The sequence below is a fragment of the Panthera leo genome, chromosome A2 (genome assembly GCF_018350215.1).
Source record: "Panthera leo isolate Ple1 chromosome A2, P.leo_Ple1_pat1.1, whole genome shotgun sequence".
Classification (NCBI taxonomy): Eukaryota; Metazoa; Chordata; class Mammalia; order Carnivora; family Felidae; genus Panthera; species Panthera leo.
In genome coordinates, this window is record NC_056680.1 from 165,193,243 (window position 1) to 165,219,788 (window position 26,546).

A 26,546-nucleotide genomic window follows, 5' to 3' on the forward strand; every position below is an offset into this window, starting at 1 on the left:
TCCCGCAGCGCTGGCATGCTGATGTCCCAGTTCACCGCCTGCTGCTACACGCAGCTCACACACGGCCCCCACCCCGGGGTGGCGTCCTCCTGTCCCGCCCAGGCCGGGACCCTCCATGTCGCACGCCAAGCTGACTCCTTACCCTAGCCTGCCAATCCGCGAGGACATACTCCTCCCGTTTTGATCTCACTTCCCATACCGGACAGCCCTCGTAAGGAGCCTGGGTTCTGATTCTCAGGTGTGGGTCAGCAAAGCCATCTCCACCTCCCCTGCCCCTGTCGGTATCACCACCGGCGTCACCTAATGGCTTGAGGATACGACTGTTCCAGAAGAGAAGGCTGCAAAGAAGAGGACCGATACAGAGCGGCTCTCCGGTCACTATGGGGGTCTCCTGCTGGCTTCTCACTTTAACTCATTTCCTTAAACATTTCACGTCGTGTTGTTTCTGAGAGTTTCAGTATCTGAGCTCCTTGGGAGGGCAATCTACAGTTTATATTTTTTCAACTCTCAATTATTGTGGTTTCTTCTCCTGTGTATTTTGTGATCTTTTTTTTTCTTCAAGTTTATTCATTTTGAGAGAGAGTGTGAGTGGGGGAGGGGCAGAGAGAGGGAGAGAGAGGATCAAAGCAGGCTCCGTGCTGTCAGTGCAGAGCCCGACGCAGGGCTCAACGTCACGAACCATGAGGTCATGACCTGAGCCGAAATCAAGAATCTGATGTATGACTGACTGAGCCACCCAGGCCCCCCCACAGTTGCTTGATCTTAAACTGAAAAACAGGGGAGCATAATGTGAAGAAGGCCTTCCAGGATCTCTGGCTTAAACCGGGAGCCTCACGTTCATATTCTCACCACCACAGAGGCCCAAGGGCTTATTTCCTACCGGCAGTGCTAACAGGGGTACCTTCCCTCAGGGAAACCTGCCTTTCTTATACACTCACTATTTATAGCTCAGGCCCTCCCCCACCTCCCTGCTTCTTTCTTGATCCCCTGGAGATTTGTTTTAATTTCTAAAGCCCAGCAATCCAACAATTTTTTTTTTTTTTTGGCAAAATCTGTCTTATAGCAGGAGGGTGGGGCCCTAGACTTTTCAGTCCACGTTGACAGAAGAGTAAGGCCTCCATATTCACTTTTAACTGAAATCGAAGCGGAACCTGTAAGATTTTCAGGGGGAGATGTAAGAAATGGTTAAATGCTCAGCAGGAGATCTTCTTAGGTTGGCCATTTATACTCCTGTAATGCGACACCTGGCAGCAGCTTCATTTAAAAAGTTAAAGAAAAAACACGCGTTGGGAGCAGGGCATTCTGAGATGCTCCCCTCTGCAGTCCACGTAAGCACACGTGAGCTCCTCACAGAGCTGCTCTGTGGTTCCCCAAATGCAACTCAGGTGCAAGATGAAGGCGTCGGGACTGCCCTGGCTTAGATTCCTAGACCGCGGGAACTTGCACATCTCATAATTGTTACCTGGATTTACCTTTCACATCCCCAAACTCAGTTAAGGGAGATCCTCAAGTTCTGGCTTCCTGACAGGTGTTTAAAGATGATTCCGTTTTGTCCAGCCAGAAGCAGTGTACCGGTCAGAGAGCACTTCTGACACAAGCAAGGATGTTTTATAACACAGTTGACGTTGTAACTTCATCAGGTTTCTAGGGCAAGTTAAAAAGGCAACCCAAAGTGAAATCTGTCTGTAGAGAAGAAAGGGGGTTTGTTAAACCTTTACTCACAGTACTGTGTCAAAATCTTCTCATATTAGGCGTCCAGGCTCAAGTTTTTCCAGTTAGTGATGAAAAAATTTAGAGTCTTGTCCTAGAGAAATTCATTTTTAGGTCATTCGTAACTGACATAGATGTCTTCCCTTAATTATAACATAGCTACAAAGTATGTATGAGATTGTTTCATCTTTGGGTATTTGGTTTTTTGAACCATCCTTCTCAAGATCACCAGTGGGAGGGGGAGGCAGATGATCACCAGCGGAACTATCTTGAAAAACATGTTCTGAGTTAGAAATGTCACCCTCCACAGTTCAAAAATAATGCAAGGTGATTAGAGGTTCAAGCCTTTTTAAATCTGGATGTGCTGATGTGCTTTCTGATGGAGACTTAGTTATTCCAGGTTGCTTACAATGCTCGCTATCATTTTTTTTGCAGTGATTACACGCAGCTGAATCAAAGTAACTTTTAAAAATTGTTTTTCGTTTTTTCTCTTTCAGATGAGTATCTGTGGCATTAATTACTAATCCAGTAAAGTTTATTTTTTCAAACAACTTATCATGAAAAACTTCAAACGTATATAAAGTTGAAAGAATTTTATGGTTAATGTAGTCTATCACTAACGTTTTGTCACATGCCCATCTCTGTTCCCATCTGGGAAGCCACCTCCAGCATGGACCGTGGCGGCTGTTTACTAATGGGTCACAGCACCCGGTTTCTTACCTCTCCACGCTGCCCATCCGCTTTCTTGCTGTCACAGCCATCTTCCTAAAACACAAATTTTGTCATGTCACTTCTGTTGTTAAAATCTGTCCATACTCCCTACAGCTTCAGGAAAATGTCCCAAAGTCCTCATTGCATCTGACCCTTGTTCCCCTTTGCGGCTGATTGCTTCTTGAGCACCCGTCTCCCCCAGGACGCTCGCGGCCGCACACGCTGCTGGCAATCCTCCGTCCCTAGGAAGTCATCTGACATCTCTGAGCCTCTGCCCAGCCTTCTTTCTACTCCATGGCCCTTTCCTTCCTTTCCCCATACCCTCACCTTCACCGTCAATGAATCGACGTTTGCAGCTCGTGGGTACTTCACGACCCCATTACACCCACGTCTCCCCCATCCCCCACCTGCTGACAAGCAGACGAGGCTCCCGAAGCCCTACGCCCCTTCCTGGATATCATTCACGGCACCTCGTTTTCCGGCCGTTTTCGCTGCTCCAGGAGCGCAATCTCCCGCGGACCTCGGGCCCGGGCGCCCAGCGCGTCCGGGAAGCACCCGCAGCCGGCCTCCGGACCCGGGCTCCGACTGCTCGCCTGCTCTGGGTCAGCTCCAGCCAGCCTCTCCGAGCAAGCCCCGCCCCTGCCCGGCCCGGCCTTGACGGCGCGGCCAGCCCCGCCCACCGGCCCGCGGGCCGCCGGCCGGAAAGCGCCGCGCCAACTGCTGCAAAGTGTCGTACGACAGAGCCCGGGACGGGACTACGGCCGGCAACCGCCCCCGCCGCCGCTGCAAACTCTGTGGCTGCAGGGGCCGAGCGCGGCGGCCGCCCGCCGGCTCGCCCTCCGCGCTCGCCCTGCGTTCCTGCAGGCGTCCCGGAGCCGCCGCGCCGCGGAGGCGGCCCGCGCCCGCCCTGCTGGTCGCCATCATCCCGGCGTGCACCGCGGCGGCGGGCGGGCCGGCGGCCATGTTGCGATAGTCTGTTGTTTTCTTCCTGCGGAGGAGCCGGGCCGGAGTGGCCGAGACCGCCGGCCGTCTCGCCCCCTCCCCGGTCCCGGCCCGCCGCCCCCCCGCCCCCCCCCGCCGCACGTCCCCGGGCCCCGGCCGGCCGGCGGCCCACCGCCTGGCTTGGCGGGGCGACCCCGAAGGCCGGGCCCACGAGCACCATGGCGGCCGCCCTGGGAGCCGGCGGAGGAGCCGGCGCCGGAGGTACGTGGGGCGCCCCGCGCGGGGAGGACGGGCCGGGGCTCCCTCAACCCGCGTCGTCGTGCCTCCCGCGTCGCTCGACGCGCGGTGGGGGCCCGCGAGCCTCGGTGCCGCGGCTTCCGCCGTCGAGCCTGCACGCAGCTGCGGGCCTCGGCCGGCGAGGCCGGCCTGCCGGGGCCGCGAGCCGCTCGGACGGCCGTGCCGGGGAGCCGGGCTCGTCGCCGGAGGGGCTCTGCTGGCGGGCCGGGGTGGGTTTCAGGCCCGGTGCAGAGGCGCCGCTGAGGGTGGCCCCCATTGTGCGGGAGCGTGGGGCAGTGCGGCGTTTCAGAAACCGGGGGTTGCAGAGGAGTGACCCCGTCTCGCGGGTCGGCTACGTGCACCTTTCCGTGGCCCAATGAACGCTTGCTAGCGCGTCGTCCGCGTTTGACCGAGACCCAGCCGGGCAAGAAAGGTGTAGATACCGGATCAGTTCCTTTGGGCGGTTTCCTCCTGTTTCGCAAGCATCAGTGGTTTTGACAGGGCGCCTGACAAATTCCAGGTGAAATCACAATTTGTGGGCCGAGGCTTTTGCTTTTTCTTTTTCTTTTTTTTTTCTTTTTTTTTTTTTAATAAGGAAAAGTACTTGCAAGTGACTTCTTAATTATCGCTCGAAAGCTTCGGTGAAGGAAACCCATAGACGGTAAAGTGGAATCAGTAAAAGCATTTGATAACTCGATGAAACATCCTTCCAGCGTATTCCCTGGAGGCATTTCTTAGTACCGCCTGCTTACGACTACGCTGCAGTGTCCTGCTTAGAACTTTGGTCCAAGCATTGAGACATTTACGTGGCAGGGTGCAAAAAACCCGCCGAGAGAGACTAAGCACAGAAATGTCACTTGGGGCAGGGGGGCTTGGTACGTGCCGCTTTTCTGGAAGGTAAAGACATGTCGTGCCTGTTAGGGCCGGGGCGCTCGAGTTAAAATGTGGAGGTGCAGGGTAGGTAGGGTGTTCCTTCCTTGCTCGGTTACTTTCCGGGGTCACAGTCTTGTGTTTTGTATCGTTCTGGAAGCGTCGCCCCGGGGCTCCTGGGTCAGAGGCCCTTTCGCGAACGATGCCACCCGTTATCTGCGTGTTCTCTCGCGCACAGGGGCGTTTTGCCGAGGCGGTGGGGTGTGTCAAGGCGTTGCAGAGGTGGCTGCTGCTCTGTGTGCGGGCGTGTCCTTTCAAGTTCGAGATCCTTAGGTCCTGAGAGAGTCGATACCTACGAATACAGTCGCCGTAAATCAAAGCATTTCAGCGCCCGGGATGAACTTGGGTCTCGAAAGGTCGAGACTTGCTGTCTTAGAGGAGTAGGTAGGCTTTACCTTGAGGTTCTGGAGTTTTTCCTTCCGTTTTGTCAGGGCCACCCCGTTTCCCTCCGAGGCTTTAGCCACAGCCCTTACGAGGGTTCTGAGTTGCGTGTGACTTGGCTCCTGCGGCCTCCGCACACGGGCCGAGTGCGGTCCTCCAGGTCCCCTCGGGTTGCACTGCTCCGGCCCTCGCGCTCCGGGTCTCAGGCTCCCAGGATGCCCTCCTTACGTGAAGTAGGTCCAGCTCCTGCCTCCGAGCCTCCCTGCCTTTTATTCTTGGCAGCCTTGTTTGCCTCAGAACGTTTAGCCCGGTTGGTTATTTATTTGGTCTTTTTGCAAAAAGAAGCCTATCGGTCCCATTAAGACGGGAATGCTGTCTTTTTCACGAGCCACGCGCTCCAAGTTGCTGGCACGTTGTATACGTGCCACATAACTTGACGGCGAGTGAAGTAATGAGATGTTTTCCTCGCGAACCCTCCTGTGCCCTTTTATGGTATGAGTAGAATTCTAGTAGTGTGCAGTTTGCTTTGTTCACTTAAAAGCAGGTCCTGGGCATCTTCCCATGTCAGTAGGTGAGAGTTTTATGGATCCACCACTGATCATTTGCCTATCGATGGGCATTCCAGTTAGTTCAGCTTTCTCGCCACTAGCAAATACCGTGCTGAACGTGTGTGGACACAACTTAGTGTGCCTATGCAAATATTTCTGGGGGGGCGGATCGCTCTAAAAGTGGAAGTACTGTGTTGCAATTACATGTATTTACAATTTTGGTAGCTGCTGCGAGTTGTCCTTAACTTCCCTCAGTAGTGTGTGGGAGTATCCCGTTTCCCATACCCTAAGAATCTCTTTAATTCTGGATCATCTTGGGACAGAAAAAGAGCCTCGATGTTGTAATCTGTATTTCTGTTTTTCTGATCTCCAGAGAAGTTAGACATCTTTTCATGTGCTATTTTTCTGTGAATTGCTTGTTTACATAATTTGCGACTTATTTTTTTAAGTCATGTTATAGATTTACTTGTTCTGAGAGAGAGAACCAGAACCAGCGGGGGAGGGGCAGAGAGAGGGGCACAGAGGATCCGAAGCAGGCTCTGTGCCGACGGTAGAGAGCCTGATGGGGGCTTGAACTTGCAAACTGGAGAGATGACCTGAGCCGAGGTCTGATGCCTAACTGACCCTCAGTCACCTTTTTTTAAAGTGGTTGACCTCTTCTCCTTATTGTATATTTCTCGTTCTTTGTGTATTGTATCAGAGATTAGTAACCCTTTTTTAAAATTGTGCTTGCCCTGTAAATAAATTTGTTTTAAGTGTTTTACTATATGGAACTTAAAGTTTTACTTTGTGAAATATATCACTTATTCTTTTATAAGTTTTTTTTTTTTTTTTCTTTTTGTAAATCTGTTTCTATGCTAAGAGTTCCTCTATGTTTTTACCATTTGATGCTTCTGGGCTTTTTTTTTTTTACATTTAGCTTCTATTCCATATGGAGTTGTTTTATTTTGAGTGTCGTGTGATTTTGGGGCCTATAACAGTTCTAATATGATTTGTTGACTTCTTCTCTGTCTTTTCCACCTTTTTAAGAAGTTACCATGAACAGTTTTTTGGAATTATCATTTCATTGTGTGTGTGAATATATGTGCATATGTCTTTCTGTGTGTGTTATGTATATATGTTGGCATATTTTAAAAAAAATTTTTAATGTTTATTTTTTGAGAGAGAGAGAGAGAGAGAGAGAGAATGAATCCCAAGCAGGCTCTGTGCCATCAGCCCAGAGCCCGTTGCAGGGCTTGAACTCAAAAACCGTGAGATCATGACCTGAGCCGAAATCAAGAGTCACATGCTTAACTGACTGAGCCACCCTGGCACCCCCGTGATGGCATATTCTTTTCCAGCTAATCCCATATGATTAGCTCTGTGCATTTAAAAAAAAAAATGTACTTCAGAATCATCAATCACATTTTGTAAAGAATTCTACTAGAATTCTTATTTAGGTTGTGTTGAGTTTACATAATTTGAGAATGATTGGTATTTTTACAGTATGGGTTCTTTCATCCAGCAACAAGAGTGTCTCTGTCAAGCTGTTCTTTTTTGTCTGTTAGTCATCTGCCAAATGTTTATTGAGTACCTGCTCCTGTGCCGGGCACTGATCTAAGAGGCTGGAGTACATAGTGAATAAACCAGAGGTCCCTTCCCCTATGGAACTTAAATTAAGTAAAATTTTCTTTGTATAGTTCTTTCACATTTCTTGTTAGTTTTGTTCGTAGATATTTTGTATTTCTCACTGTGGATGGTGTACTTAAAAAAATTTTTTTTTTAAATATTTATTTTTGAGAGAGAGAGAGAGAGAGAGAGAGACAGTGTGAGTGGGGGAGGGGAAGAGAGAGAGAGGGAGACACAGAATCCAAAGCAGGCTCCAGGCTCTGAGCTGTCAGCACAGAGCCCAGCACAGGGTTGGAACTCATAAACCGTGAGATCACGACCTGAGCCGAAGTGGAACGCTTAACTGACTAAGCCACCCAGGTGCCCCTAAGATGGTGTAGTTTTTAAAATTTTTTTTTTTTAACGTTTATTTATTTTTGAGACAGAGGGAGACAGAGCGTGAACAGGGGAGGGGCAGAGAGAGAGGGAGACACAGAATCTGAAACAGTCTCCAGGTTCTGAGCTGTCAGCACAGAGCCTGACGCGGGGCTCGAACTCACAGACCATGAGATCATGACCTGAGCCGAAGTGGACGCTTAACCGACTGAGCCACCCGGGCACCCCAGATGGTGTAGTTTTTAATCCTATTCTCACATTTGATATTGATCTGTAGAAAAGCTTTTTTAAAATGTAATTGAAGGGGCACCTGGTGGCTCAGTCGGTTGAGTGTCCCACTTTGACTCAGGTCATGATCTCGTGGTTTGTGAGTTCAAGCTCCACATTGAGCTCTCTGCTGTCAGTGCAGAGCCTGCTTCAGATCCTCTGTCCCTCTCTCTTTGCCCCTCCCCTACTTGTGCTCTCTCAAAAATAAAACATTTAAGATGTAATTGAATAGTATACACCTGGTTTTTTGAATCTTGTTTTACCAGTTTGGTACTTTAGATTTTCTAGTTAGACAGTCATTACTGCAGTGTCTTTTGTTCTAATATTTATGGCTCTCATTTCTTGTCTTGTCTCAGAGGCACTCATCATTAAGCCCTCCAGTATGATGTTGAAGAGTGCGGGTGGTGACAGGCTTCTCTGTCTTGTGAGCTTGTTCTGGGTTTTAAAGAGTGTTCTTTTTAATGTTTTGCCATTAGATATGTATACTGTAGGTTTGTGATACTGTTTTTTTAAGTGAAGAAGTTTGTTTTTTGAGTCTTTTAATTTTCATCAAATGCTTTTTCCTTACCTATTGAGGTGATCTGTGAGGTCCTTTCTTTAATCTCTTAATGTATTATGTTGGTAGATTTCTAGTGTTGAACCAACCTTGCATTCTTGGGCTCAAAACCTGTGTGTTTTGTTCTTTTTAATATATGGTTGGATTTCATTTTAGCATTTATGTACGAGCATAAGAAAGATTGGCTTATAGTTTTCTTCCTTTGTGTTTGTGTGTGCATTGGTGCTATCCTGTTTCTTTCTTTCTTTTTTTTTTTTAATGAAATGCTGATTTCCTGGAACGAGTTGAGAAGTTTTCTGGGACATAATGAAAAAACCTTTGTATTAAATGTTGAAGAACTCTGTCTGCAAAGCCATTGGGGTCTGGTACCTCTTTATTTTTCAGTTTCTTCTATCATTGGTCTCTGTTGCTTTTTAAAAGTCTGTGGGTCATTTTTTTTTTAGTTTATTTACGTAAGTAATCTTTATACTCAGCATGGGGCTTGAACTCCCTACAGTGAGATCAAGACTTGCATACCCTTCTGTCTGAGCCAGCTAGGTGCCCCTCTGTGGGTCAGTTTTGGTAGGTTTTTCTGGCAAAGTACTTCTGTATGTTTTCAAATGAATTAGTGTAGGGTTCAACACTCCCATTTCTAGTGTGGTAAAGCTAAATTTTTTGACTCAGGCTTGCCCAAACAGATTTTTACTTTGTTTTTATACTTGATTGAGGATCTGGTTAGGCCTAGAATTCTAGATTTGAATTCATTTTCCTTAGATTTTTGGTGGTGTTGCTGTGTTTTCCTGGCTTCCAGTTCTGCTGTTGAGTGATGGCATTCTGATTCCTTTGTATGGGACCTTTTTCTCTCCCTGGAAGATTTTAACAGTTACTCCTCAGCGTTCTCAAATTTCATCAGCAAATATCTTTTTATTGTGCTTTGCATTTGGGGGACACTTTAGTCTGGGAATCTTCAGTTTTGGGAAATTTTCTTATATATTTCTCCCTATCATTTCTCCTTTTCTCATTTAACTGAAACTTATTACTGGTTTTTGATACTTCAGTTATATACAAAACATAAGAATAACAAGACAGTTCATGGAGATGCTTTTGTGAGGATAGGCACTTTGGTAGTTCATAGAGTGAGGTGGAGGGATAGATGCCTAGGACGGGAGAAGCACAGTGGTCAGGGCGGTTCTGGGGCCTCAGCAGGCTCACAGTTGCTGGTGGCGCTTTGCTCCAGGGATGCCCCGTGTCTACAGCTACTTCGTCAGTTACTTACCGATGTAGGAATTTTGTTCTGTTCCGCCAGATGCTGTTTATCTTTTTTATTTGTATTTTTTTTGTTTTTTTAATTTTTAAAAATGTTTTATCTATTTTTGAGAGAGGGAGAGAAAACAAGAATGAGCAGGGGAGGGGCGGAGAGAGAGAGGGAGACACAGAATCCGAAGCAGGCTCCAGGCTCTGAGCTGTCAGCACAGAGCCCGATGCGGGGCTCGAACTCATGAACTGCGGGATCATGACCTGAGCCTAAGTCTGACGCTTAACCCACTCAGGCACCCCCAGATGCTGTTTATCTTTAGCTGCTTTAGCTATCGCTAAATGTGGGTCCACTATTTGCCATCTTTTGATATTTTCTCCTCTTTTTTGAAAGAAGATGGAACTCTAATACTTACCTATGATTCCATTTTTAAAATGTTAACAACTAAGTCAACTAAGAAGAGATCATGTAAATCAGAGAGCATGTGTCTTGTAGACCACCAGATTGCAGCCTGTGCCTGAGTGATTCTGCCTGTGCGATTTACTGCGTTCTGTAAAGTAAGTGACCTTCCTACCTAAACGTCAACGAAGTCATAGTTGCCCTTTAATATATTTTTTAAAGTTTATTTATTCTGAGCGAGAGAGAGAGTGTGTGAGCATACACATGAGCAGAGAAGGAGCGGAAAGAGGGAGAGAGAGAGAATCCCAAGCAGGCTCCATGCTGTCAACACAGAGCCCCGTGCATGGCTTGAGCTCACAAACCGTGAGATCGTGACCGGAGCGGAGATCAAGAGTCAGACGCTTAACTGACTGAGCCACCCAAGGGGCACCCCCCTCCCCTTTAATATTTTCATATAGGGAATCAGAGGGTATGCTGCTATAGCTGCTTCCTCAGTCAATTGCAGAGTGCTGTACTTGGTGTTTGGTAGACTTGAGTTTAAATCTGGCTTTGTGGTTCACTAACTTTGGCTAGTCTTGTTTTTCACATCTGTAAAAGGAGGATTTGCGGTTGGATTGAAGGAGAAGACAAGTGTAAAAATGCGAGCTCATTGAAGTAAAATGAATCCTGTGTTCAGCCCTTCTGTAGTGCTGGGATTATTTGAGTTTTATCAGTGAGTCGGAACAGAAGCTGTGCTAAGTGTCCCAAGTATGAAGCGTTATAATACAGGAATTAGAGGCTTCCACAGTGGTTGGAAAGGTGCAGGTGCAACGGCTGGGAAAACTTTCTCTAGTGATCTCAGCCTAGTTGTGAGGCGCTTGCCTGGCAGTCCTGTGACCCGCAGAGTCTTGGGGAACCTCATGGGCCTTCTCAGTCGGCTCTGCTGCAGGTATCGATCCTTAAGAAGCCACCACCGACTGTGACAGCTCCTGTGAGCCCAGGGGCAACAACGTGGTTTTCCAGAGCTCACTCGTCGTCTGACGGCCTCCCGTCTGCCCTGTGTGTGTCCTGCCTCTGCCTCCTGAGAATAACTCCTGAGAATAACTCCTGAGAATGGCTGTGAAGCTAATTGGGACTCGGGCTTCCTGTGGGCGCCTCGCCTCGTGCAGTCCAAGCTCACGAACAGAGGCTCGGGGAGGGCACTCCTACGTTTCCCCTGCACCTTTGTGGAGTGTGGGGACCACAGTCTGCACGGCAGTTGCTTGTGTCTGTGGAAGGCAGATAAGGGACTGGCCAGGGGAGGGGGGGAGCTTTCTCCCCTCCTTTGACGTTTCTTCCCTTAAGTTTCACCTATTTAGCAACTGATCTTTGCCAGTTTAGAAACTTTAACTTTTTAAAAGGAGGGTATAGACTTTTGGGAAAAGAAATAGGGTGTGATTTCCTTCACATTCCTAAGTCGTGGTGGGGACATGGGTTGGCTGAGCTCAGACCGCTGGCCCTCCTCCAGGCTGCCCAGGATGGCAGAGAATCGAGGCTCTAGCTTTTGTAGCTTGGGGAGGCAGAGCCCTGTCTTCTATCGGGACTCCTAGTGTGATTGACTTGCAGACTCAGGAAGAAATTCAGTTGCAGGACAGGCAGACAAATGGCCAGTGCGCACTACACGTAAACAGAGTACAAAGTTCATTTCAGGGAGAGCCTGTCCAGGGGCCCATATAGGTGAGAGATCTTTAAAACAATGACTACAAATTATTTTTCAAGCAACATGGCATAGAGGCTCTGTCTGATTATTTTGCTTGGTTGCTCAGTTTGGTAGTTTTACTCTGTAGGGCTAACATGCTCACTTTCAAAGTTCTTCCCCCCGTCCCCCCTTTCAGTAGGTTTCGTGTCCAGCATGGAGCCCAGTGCCGGGCTTCTACTCAGGACCCTGACATCCAGACCTGAGCTGAGATCAAGAGTCGGAAGCTTAACCGACTGAGCCACCCAGGTGCCCCTCAAAGTTCTTGAACGTTACCCTGATTGTTCTTCCTAGATGGCTCAAATAAAGGGTCTAAATTTACTCACCTGTAAAATACGGAATTTTCACTATTAGTGATTTAGAATATGAACATATCATACATGAGAATGGTGTTGAAGCAAAAGGAAGAAGGTTGAGAACCTTTGGACTAGAGCAAAGATTGGCAAATTTTGTCTGCAAAGGGCCAATGGTAAATATCTTAGGCTTTGCAGATCACATGGCTTCTGTTGCATTTACTCTGTTTTGCCCTTGTAGCCTGAAAGCAGCTCTGAACAATATGTAATTGAATTGGCGTACACTGTTTCAATAAAAGCTTGCTTGTATAAACAGGCAGCAGCCACATTTGGACAGAGAGGGGTGGCAGACCGTACTTGGCCTGTGGACTGGAATTTGCTGACCCTTGGACTAGGCAGTTGGCTAGAACCCTGTTCAAGCTAATGTTCTGTACTGTTTATAATCCAAGTCCCAGGTTCCTGGAAAAGAGGAAATAGTTAGAATGCTAAGCAAGAGAGTTGGGTTAATTATAGACCTCTCATTGCTATGTAATTGAAAATTATAAAAAATTCCGGCAGATACCTATAGCCTTGCTCTAAGAAAAAGTGACTGCCTTATGAAAATAGAATATCCAGCAGGATGTTTAATTAAATTTTTTAAAATGTTTTATTTATTTTTGAGAGAGAGAGAGAGAGAGAGAGAGAGAGACAGCATGAGCCAGAGTGAAAGAGAGACACAGAATCCGAAGCAGGCTCCAGGCTCCGAGCTGTCAGCTCAGAGCCCGACGCGGGGCTCGAACCCACGAACCGTGAGATCACGACCTGAGCCGAAGTCGGACGCTTGACCGACTGAGCCACCCAGGCACCCCTAACAAGATATTTGGGTAAGGAGAGTCTCCTGGTGAGGGCATTGACCACTCTGGTCCTGCAAAGTTAATTTTCCCCTGGGGTCTTCAGGGATGCATTGTTCGTGCTTCAAAACTGGATGAATGTGGACACAATTTGTTCTCTTGGTTCTGTTCACTGTGATAGGTACAAACCGGAGCTTTAAAGAAAGGGGCTGCGCGTATTCTAAAGGTACTGCATTAGGTGTGGTCTTTCCTTTGCTTCGCATGCCTTTGTCCAAGCACATTGACCCAACACCGAGAGTTGTGTTTACTTCCTTTTGGGAATTCTAGTTGTTTCCGACTTCTGTTGCTGTAGCTGTAATCTCACTGCAGTACTTACAGTTTTTTTTGTTTGTTTTTGGTCTTTTTCTGTTTCCTTGGTGTCAGGGGATGAGATTGCTTTCTCCAGAAAAAGAGGCCTCCACCTGCCTTTTCAACCCCAGACTTCTTTCCCCCGTGCTCACATGGATTTACGCTAGGGCCGGGATTCCCAGCAGTGTGCCCTTTGGGACGTCACTGTTCGTAACTTCCCCCCTTTTCATCCTCGTGTTTGATCCCTTTTCCTCTTCCACGATACACACCTGCTCATGGTCACTTTGCCCTCCTCCACTGAGAAAAACAAACTTTTTCTCTATTTTAAATAGTCCCCTTCGGGCATCTGTTCCATGTTGGTGCATACGTGGCCACATCTTCTTGAGGGCGAGTCTATACCTGTATAAAGCAACAGTGTCTCAGTCCTTTGACTTCTGTCGATCTTCGTGCTGGGAGAAGCCATTTAACACAGTAAACTGTAGAGAATAGCGTGACGAACCTGTTAACCTCACAGCTGGATGAGCACTTAACATTTGGTCACATTTGCATCAGGTTTGTATTTTAACTGAACGACCTTATTACGGATAAGGCCCCCTTTATACTTTGTCGTCTCCTGTCTCTCCACGGTCACGCACACCATCAGGAATCTGGTGTATTTCCCATACGTATTTCTTTCCGTATCAATGGTGAGGTATTAAGTTAGTAGATATACCTATGTACACGTATTCACGACCAGTATGTAGTATTCATTTTATGCCACAAAGGTTAGTCTGTGCATATGTCATTTCGTACTTTTTCTAGTGTGCCTTTGGTTTAGCCTGGTCAGAGCGAGGCCCCTTGCCGAGCAAGTGAGGAAACAGAGGTGGATGCGTGTCGACCGTTTTGCGTGGCGTCTGCGCCGTGGCACCCCGCCGCCACCAGCCCGTTCCCACGCGCTCCTCAACAGAGGAGGCGGTCAGACGTTTGAGTCTCTGTCAGAAGTGGAAAGTTATTCATAGTTCACTTTAAAATTTCTCTTACTTTAAAAGAGACTTATTACGGAAAAAATTTCAACTGAAAAATAATCGCGTAGTTCTTCTGTGTCCATCATCTAGTTACGGCAGTGTGGAATCACGGCCAGTTGCGTTTCATGTCTGTGCCACCTCCTTACTCCCTCCGTCCTGTGGAACGCTCCTCCCCATTCCCGTCCTCTACCCCCTGGTGCCCACCGTTCGACTTCTGTCTGTGTTGATCCGACCACTCTCGGAACCTTGTGTAGGCGTCAGACGGCATTTGTCTTTTTGTGGGTGGCTTACTTGATGTCGCGTGATGTTGTCAGGGTTCATGCGTGTTGTAGCAGGTGTAGAATTTCCTTTCTAAGACTAAATAATATTCCATTGTGTGGCCAGACCCCATTTATCCATTTACGCAGCGATGGACGCTTAGGTTGCTTCCACCCTTTGGTTATTGTGAAGAGTGCCGCCGCGGACGTGGGTGTGTAGATCTCTCTTCGGACTTGTGTTTGCAGTCTCTTGTGTGTAAACCGAGACGCTTCTCTGGTACGTGTACTGAGAAGGGGAATCGCCACACCAGTCGTGGGAGTTAGGGCCCATCCTAACCCAGTATGACCTCACCTTAACACTTCTATCTGTAATGATCCTATTTCTTTTCTTTTCTTTTCTTTTCTTTTCTTTTCTTTTCTTTTCTTTCCTTTCCTTTCCTTTTCTTTTCTTTTCTTTTCTTTTCTTTTCTTTTCTTTTTTCTTTTAATGCTTATTTATTTTGGGGAGAGAGAGAGAACTCTAGGGAAGAGGCAGAGGATCTGAAGCGGGCTCTGCGCTGACAGCAGGGAGCCCGACGCGGGGGCTCGAACTCACAAAGTCCCAAGATCATGACCTGAGCTGAAGTCGGACACTTAACTGACTGAGCCACCAGGTGCCCCTGTAATGGTCCTATTTCTAAATAAGGTCACATTATGAGGTTCTGGCGGGCAGGACTTTGTAGGTGCCACCGTGTTTGTGATAAAAAAGAAATACGATATTTGGATTTTGTTCCTGGCACACAGCCCTGAAAACCCTTTGAATTTATTGTCTTCTGTATGCTAACAAATGACTCGCTGTTGGGGGTGGGGGGACCCTAGCTAGTTTCAGGATGGGGGCCGGTTGCCAGAAAAAAACAACCATATTTAAAGGGTTAGAATTTTCAGCCTCAGCCTCACTTCCTGAGAGGTAGGAGAGGGAGTGGATGTCGAGTCCGTCATCATTGGTCAGTGGTTTAAGTCATGCCTGTGTAATGAGACCTCCATAGAAATCCCTCCGTGAAGACATTTGGGATAGCTTCCCACATCCCCTTGCTGGGGACAGTGGCATACCCTTACTGTGCGGACAGAGGCTTTTGCACTTGAACCCTTCCCAGCCTTGTCCTTAATCCCACTGTTCGTTTTTATCCTTTAAACTGTCGTAGTAAGTACCAGGTGTTCCTGGGTTCTGTGATGGAAGTTCTGTAAGTTGTTCAGTCGAATTACTTAACTTAGGGGAAGGGTGATTGTGGGACCCTCTGAATTTGTAGTTGGGCAACAGATGTGTGGGGTAGCCTGGGCATCCCATTTGCAGCTGGGCAATCTTGTGAGACTGAGCCCTTACCTGTGTGCTAACTCCGGATTATTAGGATCAGAATGGAATGGGATCGTTCAGCCTTCACATAGTGTCTGAGAGTCAGAGACGTCTCAGTCCTGTACGGTCAGCAAGTCAGACTTCCTTTTAGTAATTACAAAGGATGGCTGGTGTGTAATGGGACCCATGCAGCATTTAAATTTTTTTCTTTTTTTTTTTTTTACATTTTATTTATTTTTGATAGAGACAGAGCACAAGTCGGGGAGGGGCAGAGAGATGGAGGCACAGCATCCGAAGCAGGCTCCAGGCTCTGAGCTGTCAGCACAGAGCTCGACGCGGGGCTCGAACCCACAGACCGCAAAATCATGACCTGAGCCGAAGTCGGCCGCCCAACCGACTGAGCCACCCAGGCGCCCCACCCATGCAGCATTTTAAAGACTGAACTCCTGGGGCGCCTGGGTGGCACAGTCGGTTAAGCGTCCGACTTCAGCCAGGTCACGATCTCGCAGTCTGTGAGTTCGAGCCCCGCATCAGGCTCTGGGCTGACGGCTCAGAGCCTGGAGCCTATTTCCGATTCTGTGTCTCCCTCTCTCTCTGCCCCTCCCCCGTTCATGCTCTGTCTCTCTCTGTCCCAAAAATAAATAAAAAACGTTGAAAAAAAAAATTAAAAAAAAAAAAAAAAAAGACTGAACTCCTTACCTTCTCCTCTTCCCACTCCCAAAATAAACCGGCACATTTACCAGTCAGTTCACATCCCACTAATACTCTGGATTCAGAATCCTGATGTTTTCTTTGACTTCTCTTCTGTCCCTGTCATTTGGTCCACAGGACCCGGACTCGGACAGATTCTGGTTAGTCATTGTCTTATTCTCCCACCTCTTCTCTCCTATGATGCTAACCAGGACTTTTCCCTTACTTATTGGTTTGCAATTCTGTGTCGTTCAGGCCATTGTTTATCTTCTGTCTCTTCAGTCATTGCTTCTTTGTTGTTGCCAGATAATCTTTCCAAGCTGCAGTCATGTTGCGTGTTGAGTGTAGATTTCTGACGTCGATTCTTCAGTAATGCCCCAAATCTACCTTCTCAGCATTTATTTTTCCTGCTGCTTCTCTCAGTGAATGGTGTTTCAGACGTACTGACCTCGAACTACTCGTGGTCTCCTGGGCTTGCCCAGCACTTTTCAGCCTGTGTGCCGTTCCCCCTGTATGTCCGGCTGCTTGTCGGAAATCTGGGCATCGCTCAGCCTTTCTGTCGGTTGTTGCCTAGTGCGTGACACCAGGCTTCCCTCTCCTCGGCCCCTGTCATGCTGTGTGTATTTTTGGGGGGCTGGGGAGGGCTGGCAATTACCCTCAAAATATCTCCTGCGTTGAAGAAATTTTTACTTGAATTTCAGTCATTCTGTTGATTCTTACTTGAGTGGCTTTTTCTGATGAATTTAAATAGTATGAAATTTCGTACTTTGTTAAAGACATCCCGTACCATCCATCCTGTTTCAGTTTGTGCATTGTATGTTCAAATGTGTGCATAAACATTTGGAGTAATGTCCACTTGATGTTGTGATTGTTACTTCTGATCAGAGAAATTTGGGGTGATTTTAAACCATCTGTGTACTTTTAGGTATTGGAAGAAGTTTTATAACCAGTGGGTTATCACTTTAGTAAGGACAAGTTGTTATTCTAAGAAAGAAACTAGGTTTCGTAAAAATGTAAGGAAGGATACAGAAGACAGTCTGTGATTCCATGCAGAAAGATGACTCTTACTCGCACTTTGGCTCACATCCTTGCAGACACAGCTGCACGCGCCTTTTCACGTATAAAATGGTGCCTTACACTACCTGATGTTGTGGGGCTTTTTCTGTCACACTGTGTTGCTGTGGATATTTTTCCATGTCAGGAAATAGAACGGTACTAGTTACAGTTCTTATTGCTGCCCAGTGTGCAGTTTCAAGGCTGTCATTTTACTTTTACCTGTCTGCTCTGTCTTCTTTTGGGGACTTCCACTTTTCCCCTGTGGATAAAACATTCCTCGGTGAGCGTCCTTCTCCATACGGTCTATGTTCACTGATTGGATGGGAACGGCTTTCAAAGTCATGAGGGTCCCCAAGATGAATTTAGAGTGTCGGTGAGCGCTGTGTTCATGATAGTACGGAGACCCGATGTGCCCTCTTCACAGTGCTATACATTTGTACCAATGTTGCAGAAGGAATGGCGAGTCAGTCGCCTCAGCCACAAACTGTTGGAAGTCAGGCCACGCAGAAAAAAAAAAATTACAGTTTTGTTTAGTTAGACCCTTGATGAAGTAGTAGACGTTATTTTATTAAATCTTGACCCTGAGTCCATAATTTATTTATTTATTTATTTATTTATTTATTTATTTTTTGGTTTAAGACGAAATGGGAAGTACGCATAAGGCACTTCTGTTATTACCGTCTGTGGCTCCCAGGGAACAGTACTTGTCTGGTTGTGTTGAGAACTGGATTAGCTGTTTAATTACCGTTTTGTTTTTTTCACGAAACACCAGTTTTACTTGAAAAGACAATTGGCCAACGATAATCATTCAGCCTTTAGTATGTGCCAGATGTGTGCTTGCAAATGAAGTGAGCCTGCCTCTTCAAGGAAAGAAGCACCTGACAGTATTGATTGCCAATGAGAAAATCCAAGCTTTCAGGCAAAAATTAGAATTTTGGAAAAGTTGTGTTTGCTCTGGTGAACTTGAAAACATGCCAATATTTGAAGACTTTTCTGATGACATTGGTGCTGCTGTTAATAACAGATCTAATTTTTGATATTGAATGATGAAAGGTGTCCAGATTTGGAAGCACTGGATAACTCAGTGAACCGGTATTTTCTTTCTTTTTTTTTTTTTTTTTTTTTTTTAATTTTTTTTTTTTAACGTTTATTATTTTTGAGACAGAGAGAGAGACAGAGCATGAACGGGGGAGGGAGGGGCAGAGAGAGAGGGAAACACAGAATCTGAAACAGGCTCCAGGCTCTGAGCCGTCAGCACAGAGCCCGACACGGGCCTCGAACTCACAGACGTCGAGATCATGACCTGAGCCGAGGTCAGCCACTTAACCGACTGAGCCACCCAGGCGCCCCAGTGAACCGGTATTTTCAAAATGATGTTACACAATCACTCGTGATAAAAGATGTATTAACAATGCAAGACACAGCGGTGCATTTTAATAGAGGAGAGTACGAAATGTTCATTGATAACGCTTCAGATTCTGCACTGCAAACGGGCTTTAAGAAACTGCCACTTGTTGAATATTGGTGTAGTATCAAGACTATCTGAAGTTCTCTGAAAACGCGATTAACACTCTCTTTTGCAACTTCACATGTACTTGGTGTTGGATTTTTTTCACGCACTTCAATTAGAACAAATATTGCAGGAGATCGAAAGCAGAATCAGATGTAAAAATCCAGCTGTTTTCTCCAAAGACAGATATTAAGGAGTTTTGCAAGACTGTTACATTGGGAGCATTTGCAAGACATTTGCCAGACATTACATTGGATGGCTCAGTCGGTTAAGCGTCTGACTCTTGATTTTGGCTCAGGTCATGATCTCACGAACCCTGAGATTGAGCTCCGGGTCAGGCTCTGTGCTGACAGCACAGTGCCTGCCTGGGATTCTCTCTCCCACTCTCTCTGCCCCTCCCCCACTCGTTCTCTCTCTCTCTCTCTCTCTCTCTCTCTCACTCTCACTCTCACTCTCTCACTCTCTCTCTCACTCTTCCCCTCTCCCCCCATCTCTCTCTTTCTCTTTCAAAATAATCTTAAAAAGAATATGTTCTGTTAACATGTAATGGGTTTATTGTTTCTCTTAAGTGAACTTACAAATGATATTGTTAAAATGCGTTGGTTTAATTTCTAAAATTGATTATATTACCTATGCGCCCCATGTACATTTAATTTTTTTAAATCTTGAAAAGATTTTTAGAATTTATTTTGATGAAAAGCGCACCTGCATGTGCTTGGGTGGGGGAGGGGCAGAGGGAGCCCAAGCAGGCTCCATGCTTTGGTGCAGAGCCAGATGTGGGGCTTGATCCCACAGACCGTGAACTTATGAGCTGAGCTGACATCAAGAGTTGGAGGCTTAACCTACTCGGCCACTCGGGCTTTAAAATTGTAATCAGTCAGCTCTGTCTGCCCATGGGTCCTGTCCTCGTGCTTTAATAAAACCACCTTTTTTGCACTTGGAAAAAAAAAATTGTAATCAGCCTGGTTAACACCTTCCACTCCCCTCCTCCTCGTTTTCCATATATATTTGTTCCTGGGGTTTTTATTTGTCTCTACCTGTTAGACAGTAACCTCCGTGGGGTGGAGTTTTTTTTTTTTTTAATTTTTATTTTTGAAAGAGAGTGCGTGCTTCATGCGAGTGGTGGGGGGTCAGAGAGAAGGGGGACAGAGGAATGAAACAGGCTCTGCACTGACAGCAGAGGGCCTGATGCGGGGCTCAAACTCACCAACTGTGAGATCATGACCTGAGCCACCCAGGTGCCGCAACAGGGTGGAGATTTTAATTTTGTACACCTCATATGCCAGGTGTTTAGAACAATGCCAGACACACATTAGGTGCTCAAGAAATAATTGTTGATGAAGGATATGGGTTGAACTAATCCTTCTTTTGGAATAATTTCATAGCCAGTTTTCTCGGACATTTTATGGGGGTCTTTTCTTTGGAGTAGTATTTATTTTAATTACTTTTGCATAAGCCAGGCTTCTAATTTTGATTTTCGTGGATTTAACTTCAGGAAGTACTTACATAGCAAGACGGCAGTTAAATTTTCTTCTGGAGTGTCTTCTCTGCTGGATAGAGGTTGACTGGGGCAGGGGGTTCCCGACTCTAGCTGTCATCACAATTCCTAGAGCCCACTGGATCAGATTCAGGGAGGGGCCAAGGATTGTATGATTTTTAACAAGATTTCTAAGGGATTGTTGTTAGCGTGGCATAAGGGTTTTCTGGCCTCAGCAGAACTGGGTGCTGTAATTAGCAATATCTGCCAAGGGTGATTGTAACTATTAATTCCTTTCCTGTGTACTGATGGCAAAAAAAGCCATGAACAAAACTTTTTACTTACAAAAAATGTTGGGACTTTGTTCATGTTGTCGTAGCTAGGGAATGCTCTCTGTTTTCGTGAAGTATGTAATCTGGTGGAGTAAGGAAAACGAACACAGAAGCCGGACAGAAAACTGACCACAGTTTGAATTAGTTGCTTGTGTTTAACGATTAGGAAAAAAAATCCGTATTTCTGTCTTCTCTTGAAAAGTTGGAATCTGCCCTCACTGGGCCTGTATTCCCTGTAATCCACGGGAATGCTCTTGTCTGTAAACAAGGTAAAGTCCTGCTAAATTCGACATAATTCCCATCCAGCTCGCTTTGCTCATTCCCTGTCTACTTCCTGTAGACATTTGAGTTTTTAATCCCTGACCAAAGGTTCTTAATTATCTTTCTTAAAAACTGAGTCCGTTGAAGTATAATTGACATTCAAGAGATTGCCTGTCTTTGAAACACACAGTTTGATAAGTTTGGATGTGCATACACATCCATGAAACCACAACTACGTTGTAATGAATGTGTCATCATCAGAAGTGTCTCTATGTCCTTTGTAATTCCTGCTTCCTGCCCCACTGTCCTTGGGCAAATGCTGATTTTTATTACTGTTGGGTGTTTATCATTGTATGAAAAGGAATCTGAGAATATGTGTGTTTTTTTTCTTTTGTTTGGCTTCTCTCAGGATAGTTACTTTGAAGGTCATCCGTGTTGTTGAGGGTATCAGTGTCTCTTTCTCCTTTAGTGCTGAGGGGAATGGGGTTTATGGATATCCCACCATTTTATGTTTGCCTTTGATGGACCTTTGGGATGTTTCCACTTTTTGGCTTTTACCCATAACGTGGCTGTGAACGGTTGTGTACAAGCGTTTGCATGCAATTTATATTTCTTTTTCTCTTGGGTCGTCACATAGGAGAGGGATGGCTGGGTCATATGGTAGGGGTGTATTTAAGTACTTAACTTTTTTAAGAAACTGCCAGACTATTTCGTTAAGTGGTTGTGTCCCTTCCCGCTCCTGTCAGCAGAATAGAAGCGCTCGCTTGCTCCACACCCTTGACAGCACTTAGTGGGGCGGGTCTTTTGCATTTTAGCCCATTCTCTTAGCTGTGTCCTGGGGTTTGGTGTGGTTCGGTGTGGTTTTAATTTCCCTAATGACAGTGTACTGTTGAGAAGCTTTACATAGGCTCTTTGTCATACATACGTGTTCATTTAAAAAAAATTTTTTTTAACGTTTGTTTATTTTTGAGAGAGAACGAGCGAGTGGCGAGTGAGCATGAGCTGGGGACAGGGCAGAGAGAGAGGGAGACACAGAATCCGAAGCAGGCTCCAGGCTCTGAGCTGTGAGCACAGAGCCCGACGTGGGGCTCGAACTCACAAACTGTGAGATCATGACCTGAGCTGAAGTTGGATGCTTAACTGACTGAGCCACCCAGGTGCCCCTGTCATACAAGTTATTTAGTCTCTATTTAAATAATTTTTTCCCCTCAAAGTTGGGTTTTTATTGTGAGTTTGAGAGTTTTTAATATTTTCTGTGTGCAAGTTCTTTATTAGATACATACTTTGCAAAGACTTACTACTAGTTTGGCTTGTCTTTTTCTTTCTTTTTTAAAATTATTTGCATTTTAAAAAACTTTTATTTACTTATTTCGAGAGAGAGAAAGAGAAAATCTGTGCTGTCAGCTCAGACAGAGTCTGACGTGGGGCTCTATTCCACCAACTATGAGATCATGGTCTGAGCCGAAATCAAGATTCGAACACTCAACTGACTGAACCACCCAGGCGCCCCTTTCTTATTTCCTTAGTTATTTCTTTGACTTTTTGGTTGATGAAGTGCTGTTTAATTTCCACATTATTTGTGAATTTTCCAGTTTTCCTTCTATTGTTGATTTCTAGCTTTATTATATTTTAGTCAGAGACTATGCTTTGTGTGATTTTGACCTATTTAAGTTTATTAAGAATTGTTTTATGGCCTATCAATGGAATGGGAAAAGATATTTGCAAATGACACATTGGACAAAGGGTAGTATCCAAAATCTATAAAGAACTCACCAAACTCCACACCTGAGAAACAAATAATCCAGTGAAGAAATGGGCAGAAAACATGAATAGACACTTCTCTAAAGAAGACACCCAGATGGCCAACAGGCACATGAAAAGATGCTCAACATCATTCCTCATCAGGGAAATCCAAATCAAAACCTCACTGAGGTATCACCTCATACTGGTCAGAGTGGCTAAAATGAACAAACCAAGAGAATATAGATGCTGGAGAAGATGTGGAGAAACGGGAACCCTCTTGCACTGTTGGTGGGAATGCAAACTGGTGCAGACGCTCTGGAAAACAGCGTGGAGGTTCCTCAAAAAATTAAAAATAGATCTACCCTATGACCCAGCAATAGCACTGCTAGGAATTTACCCAGGGGATACAGGAGTGCTGATGCATAGAGGTACTTGTACCCCAGTGTTTATGGCAGCACTTTCAACAATAGCCAAATAATGGAAAGAGCCTAAATGTCCATCAACTGATGAATGGATAAAGAAGATGTGGTTTATATATATAATGGAATACTACTTGGCAATGAGAAAGAATGAAATATGGCCTTTTGTGGCAACGTGGATAGAACTGGAGAGTGTTATGCTAAGTGAAATAAGTTATACAGAGAAAGACAGATACCATATGGTTTCACTCTTATGTGGATCTTGAGAAACTTAACAGAAGACCATGGGGGAGGGGAAGGGGAAAAAAAAGTTAGGGAGGGAGACAAACCATAAGAGACTCTTAAAAATTGAGAATAAACTGAGGGCTGATGGGGGGTGGGAGGGAGGGGAGGGTGGGTGATGGGCATTGAGGAGGGCACCTGTTAGGATGATCACTGGGTGTTGTATGGAAACCAGTTTGACAATAAATTTCATATTAAAAAAACCCAAATATGTCCTCCAGAATGTTCTATGTGCACATGAGAAGAAAGTGTATTCTTTTGTTGGGTTGAGTGTTCTGTATTTGTCTGTTGCGTCTAATAGCCAATATAATCTCATCCTAACTCAATTATATGTGCAAAGACCCTGTTTCTGAATAAGATCACATTCATAGGTGGGAGAACAGGGGGAAAGGACTTTAATGTGTCTTTTGGGGCATGTGATTTAGTCAGCTACACAGAGTGAGCAAGCAACAGATTCCTTCTGTTTTTGTTTGTGAATATTTTTATTTCACCTTAATTTTTGATAGTTTTGCTGGACATAGAATTCTTTCTTTGAGCACTTTGTATAGGTCTCTGCCACTGTGTCTGAGAATTACCTGTTAAATTATATATATATTTTTTCTGTTAAATTATCTTAATTGCAGTTCCCTTGTAAGTGATACTTGTTTTTCTCTTACTGCTGTTAAGGGTTTTTCCTTGTCTCTGAAACATTTTGACTACGATACGTGTGTCTACCTTAAGTTTGTGGGCTTTTTGGATGCATAAATTCTTACAATAAGCTTGGTAAGTTATGAAGCTGTTATTTCCTCAAATTTTTTTTCTGCTCCCTTCCCCCTTCTAATACTCCTATTACACATATATTGGTGTCTCACATTTCTGTGAAGCTATGTTCATTTTTCTTTATTTTTTTTCCTTTGTGTCCTTTGGATCGGATGATCTCTTGATCTATTTTTAGGATACAAACTCTTTCTTCTATCAGTTTAGATCTACTGTTGAGCCCCTCTGGTGAATTTTTCATTTCAGTTACTTTTCAATTCCAGAATTTGTTTTTGGCTCTTGTTTTTATAATTCCTATTCCTATCACTTACTTGATGGAAGTGTCATCCCTCCCTTTTGTTCATTAGTCACGTTTCATGTAGTTCTTTGAACATCCTCACAGATGTTAAGTCTAACATCTCGTCCTCTTACAGATCTTTTTTGTTGCCTGCCTTTTTTTCTGATAGGTTATGTGTGGGTTATGCTTTCCTGTTTCTTTGCATGTCTTGTAATTTCTTATTAGATATTGAGCATTTTAGATAATGCGTTGTGTCCACTCAGGGTGCTGATCTGCCTACTCCCCACCTCTGGGCTTGTTAGTTATTTGCTTTTTAACTTGATGACCGGCTAGGTTGTTTAAGCAAAGTCTTTGTCCCCTACTCCACTCTGGGCAGGGTGAAGCTTCTGATGACATTCCTCAGAGGCCATAGCCTTGGCCATGCCCATAGTCACCCTGCGATGGTGGTGGTTTGGCCCTGCTCATTTCTGTCTTTTTTTTTTTTTTTTTTCCTTAATCTTTATTTTTGAGAGAGAGAGCTTGGGCGCATGCGAGCGAGAGCGCAAGTGCGAGTCGGGGAGGGGCAGAGAGAGAGGGAGACACGGAATCGGAAGCAGGCTCCAGGCTCCAGGCTCCAGGCTCCAGGCTCCAGGCTCCAGGCTCCAGGCTCCGAGCTGTCAGCACAGAGCCCGTCGTGGGACTCGAGCTCACAAACCGCGAGATCACGACCTGAGCTGAAGTCGGACGCTTAACTGAGCCACCCAGGCACCCCTCATTTCTGTCTTTCTCTCTGATCCCATCTTCAGTGTTGTGGGGTGTAATTTGCTTTGTAAACTGATCGTATTAAATTCAGGCTCCTTTGATTGGGTGGTGTCTTGGGGTCAGTGTTTGAGATGTTTTAACCCCAGTGGGCCCTTCCCACCTGTCTCCCCATTTCTTTCTGGCACAGTAGGCAGCCTGGACAGGTCAGTCTTTATCTCCGTTGACTTTTACTCTCTTCTCAAGGACCTCTCCAAAATTCTCACTTTCTGAGAGCACCTTTTGGCCAGAACTCTTTTTGCACGATATTCCAAGTGAAACCAGCTCCTCTGAGAGAGTTGGGAGCTCTCTGTTCTAAGGCTTGCTTTTCTCCTTTGGCAAACTGAGGTACAGCCCTGTGCTGTGGGTGTGGACAGTGGTGTGCTTGTCTGTGATTGACATCCTTGCTTTAGGAGCTGAGTGCCTGGATGGAGGGCGCAGGGGGTGCGGCAGGGAGGAGTAGCTCTGAGGTGTCCTTGGCTTACGTCTCTTGGTGCGAAACCCCACAAGCTGGGGCGGGAGCTGTCTGGGCCCCAGCGGTGTCTCCCACAGGTGGGGCCTGGATGGAAGAAGGGAGCCCCCACCTCTCACTGGCACTCACCCAGGGCTTAGCCCAGGCCTGGGCAACAGGGGCAGGACGAAGAGTGCAGAGGTCTGAGTTCCCCCCTGCACCTGTCTGGAGGGGAGTCGAAGCCACACTGAACTGGGAGGGAGAGGAGGGATCAGTCCTGGTTCAGCAGCCCCAGATTCTTGCAGCTGTTCTTCGGGTAGATTTCTTGAAAAAGGTGTTTCTCGTTTGATGTATGCCTTTAGAATCAATTCCATAGACTTTAAATGGTTATTTTATTAAAAATAATTTTCGTCAGTTTCACAGGGAGTGCGGTGGGCAGGACTCCTCATGCCGCCGTCCTGGACGTGGAACTCTCAAGGGTACCGAGTTTCTGATAGCTTTCGTTGTTGTTGTTGTTGTTGTTTTTTAAATCACTTCTGTTGGGGAGCGAGCGTGTGGTTGGAATCGATGTATTATTACCTTGTTAGAACTTGAGTGGCTAATTTCTAGCCTTAGTCTGGATGAATTCCTGGGGCTTTATTGGTGTTTTTATCATCTGACTCCCCTAGGTAGATTCTCTCTGGGGAGGTATCTGTCTGCTGCTACTTCTCAAGCCTCTTTGCTTGCATGTGTATCTAAGAGGAAGAAATTTCATTCCAAATCTTTGATTTTCCTAATAAAAAAAGTTTTAAATGAGATAGGAG

The 26,546-nt window shown here is 45.8% G+C and overlaps 1 protein-coding gene and 1 long non-coding RNA gene across 3 annotated transcripts in view; one reads left to right on the top strand and one right to left on the bottom strand.

The window, feature by feature from the left end:
• Positions 1 to 684: 684 nt before the first annotated feature.
• Positions 685 to 3,038, bottom strand: LOC122213048. Its single transcript, XR_006199417.1, has 3 exons — positions 2,892 to 3,038; positions 2,431 to 2,475; positions 685 to 1,804 (listed from the first exon to the last, which is right to left on the bottom strand). It is a non-coding gene; the product is annotated as an uncharacterized LOC122213048 (long non-coding RNA).
• A 469-nt stretch (positions 3,039 to 3,507) lies between these two features.
• The window catches only part of RBM33 (RNA binding motif protein 33), a 137,240-nt gene continuing 114,201 nt past the window's right edge, over positions 3,508 to 26,546 (top strand). For both annotated transcript variants that reach the window (XM_042927203.1, XM_042927204.1), the window contains exon 1: positions 3,508 to 3,624. In XM_042927203.1, the coding sequence (XP_042783137.1) occupies positions 3,582 to 3,624 (43 nt within the window). In that variant the 5' untranslated portion in view covers positions 3,508 to 3,581. The remainder of the gene's footprint in view (positions 3,625 to 26,546) is intronic.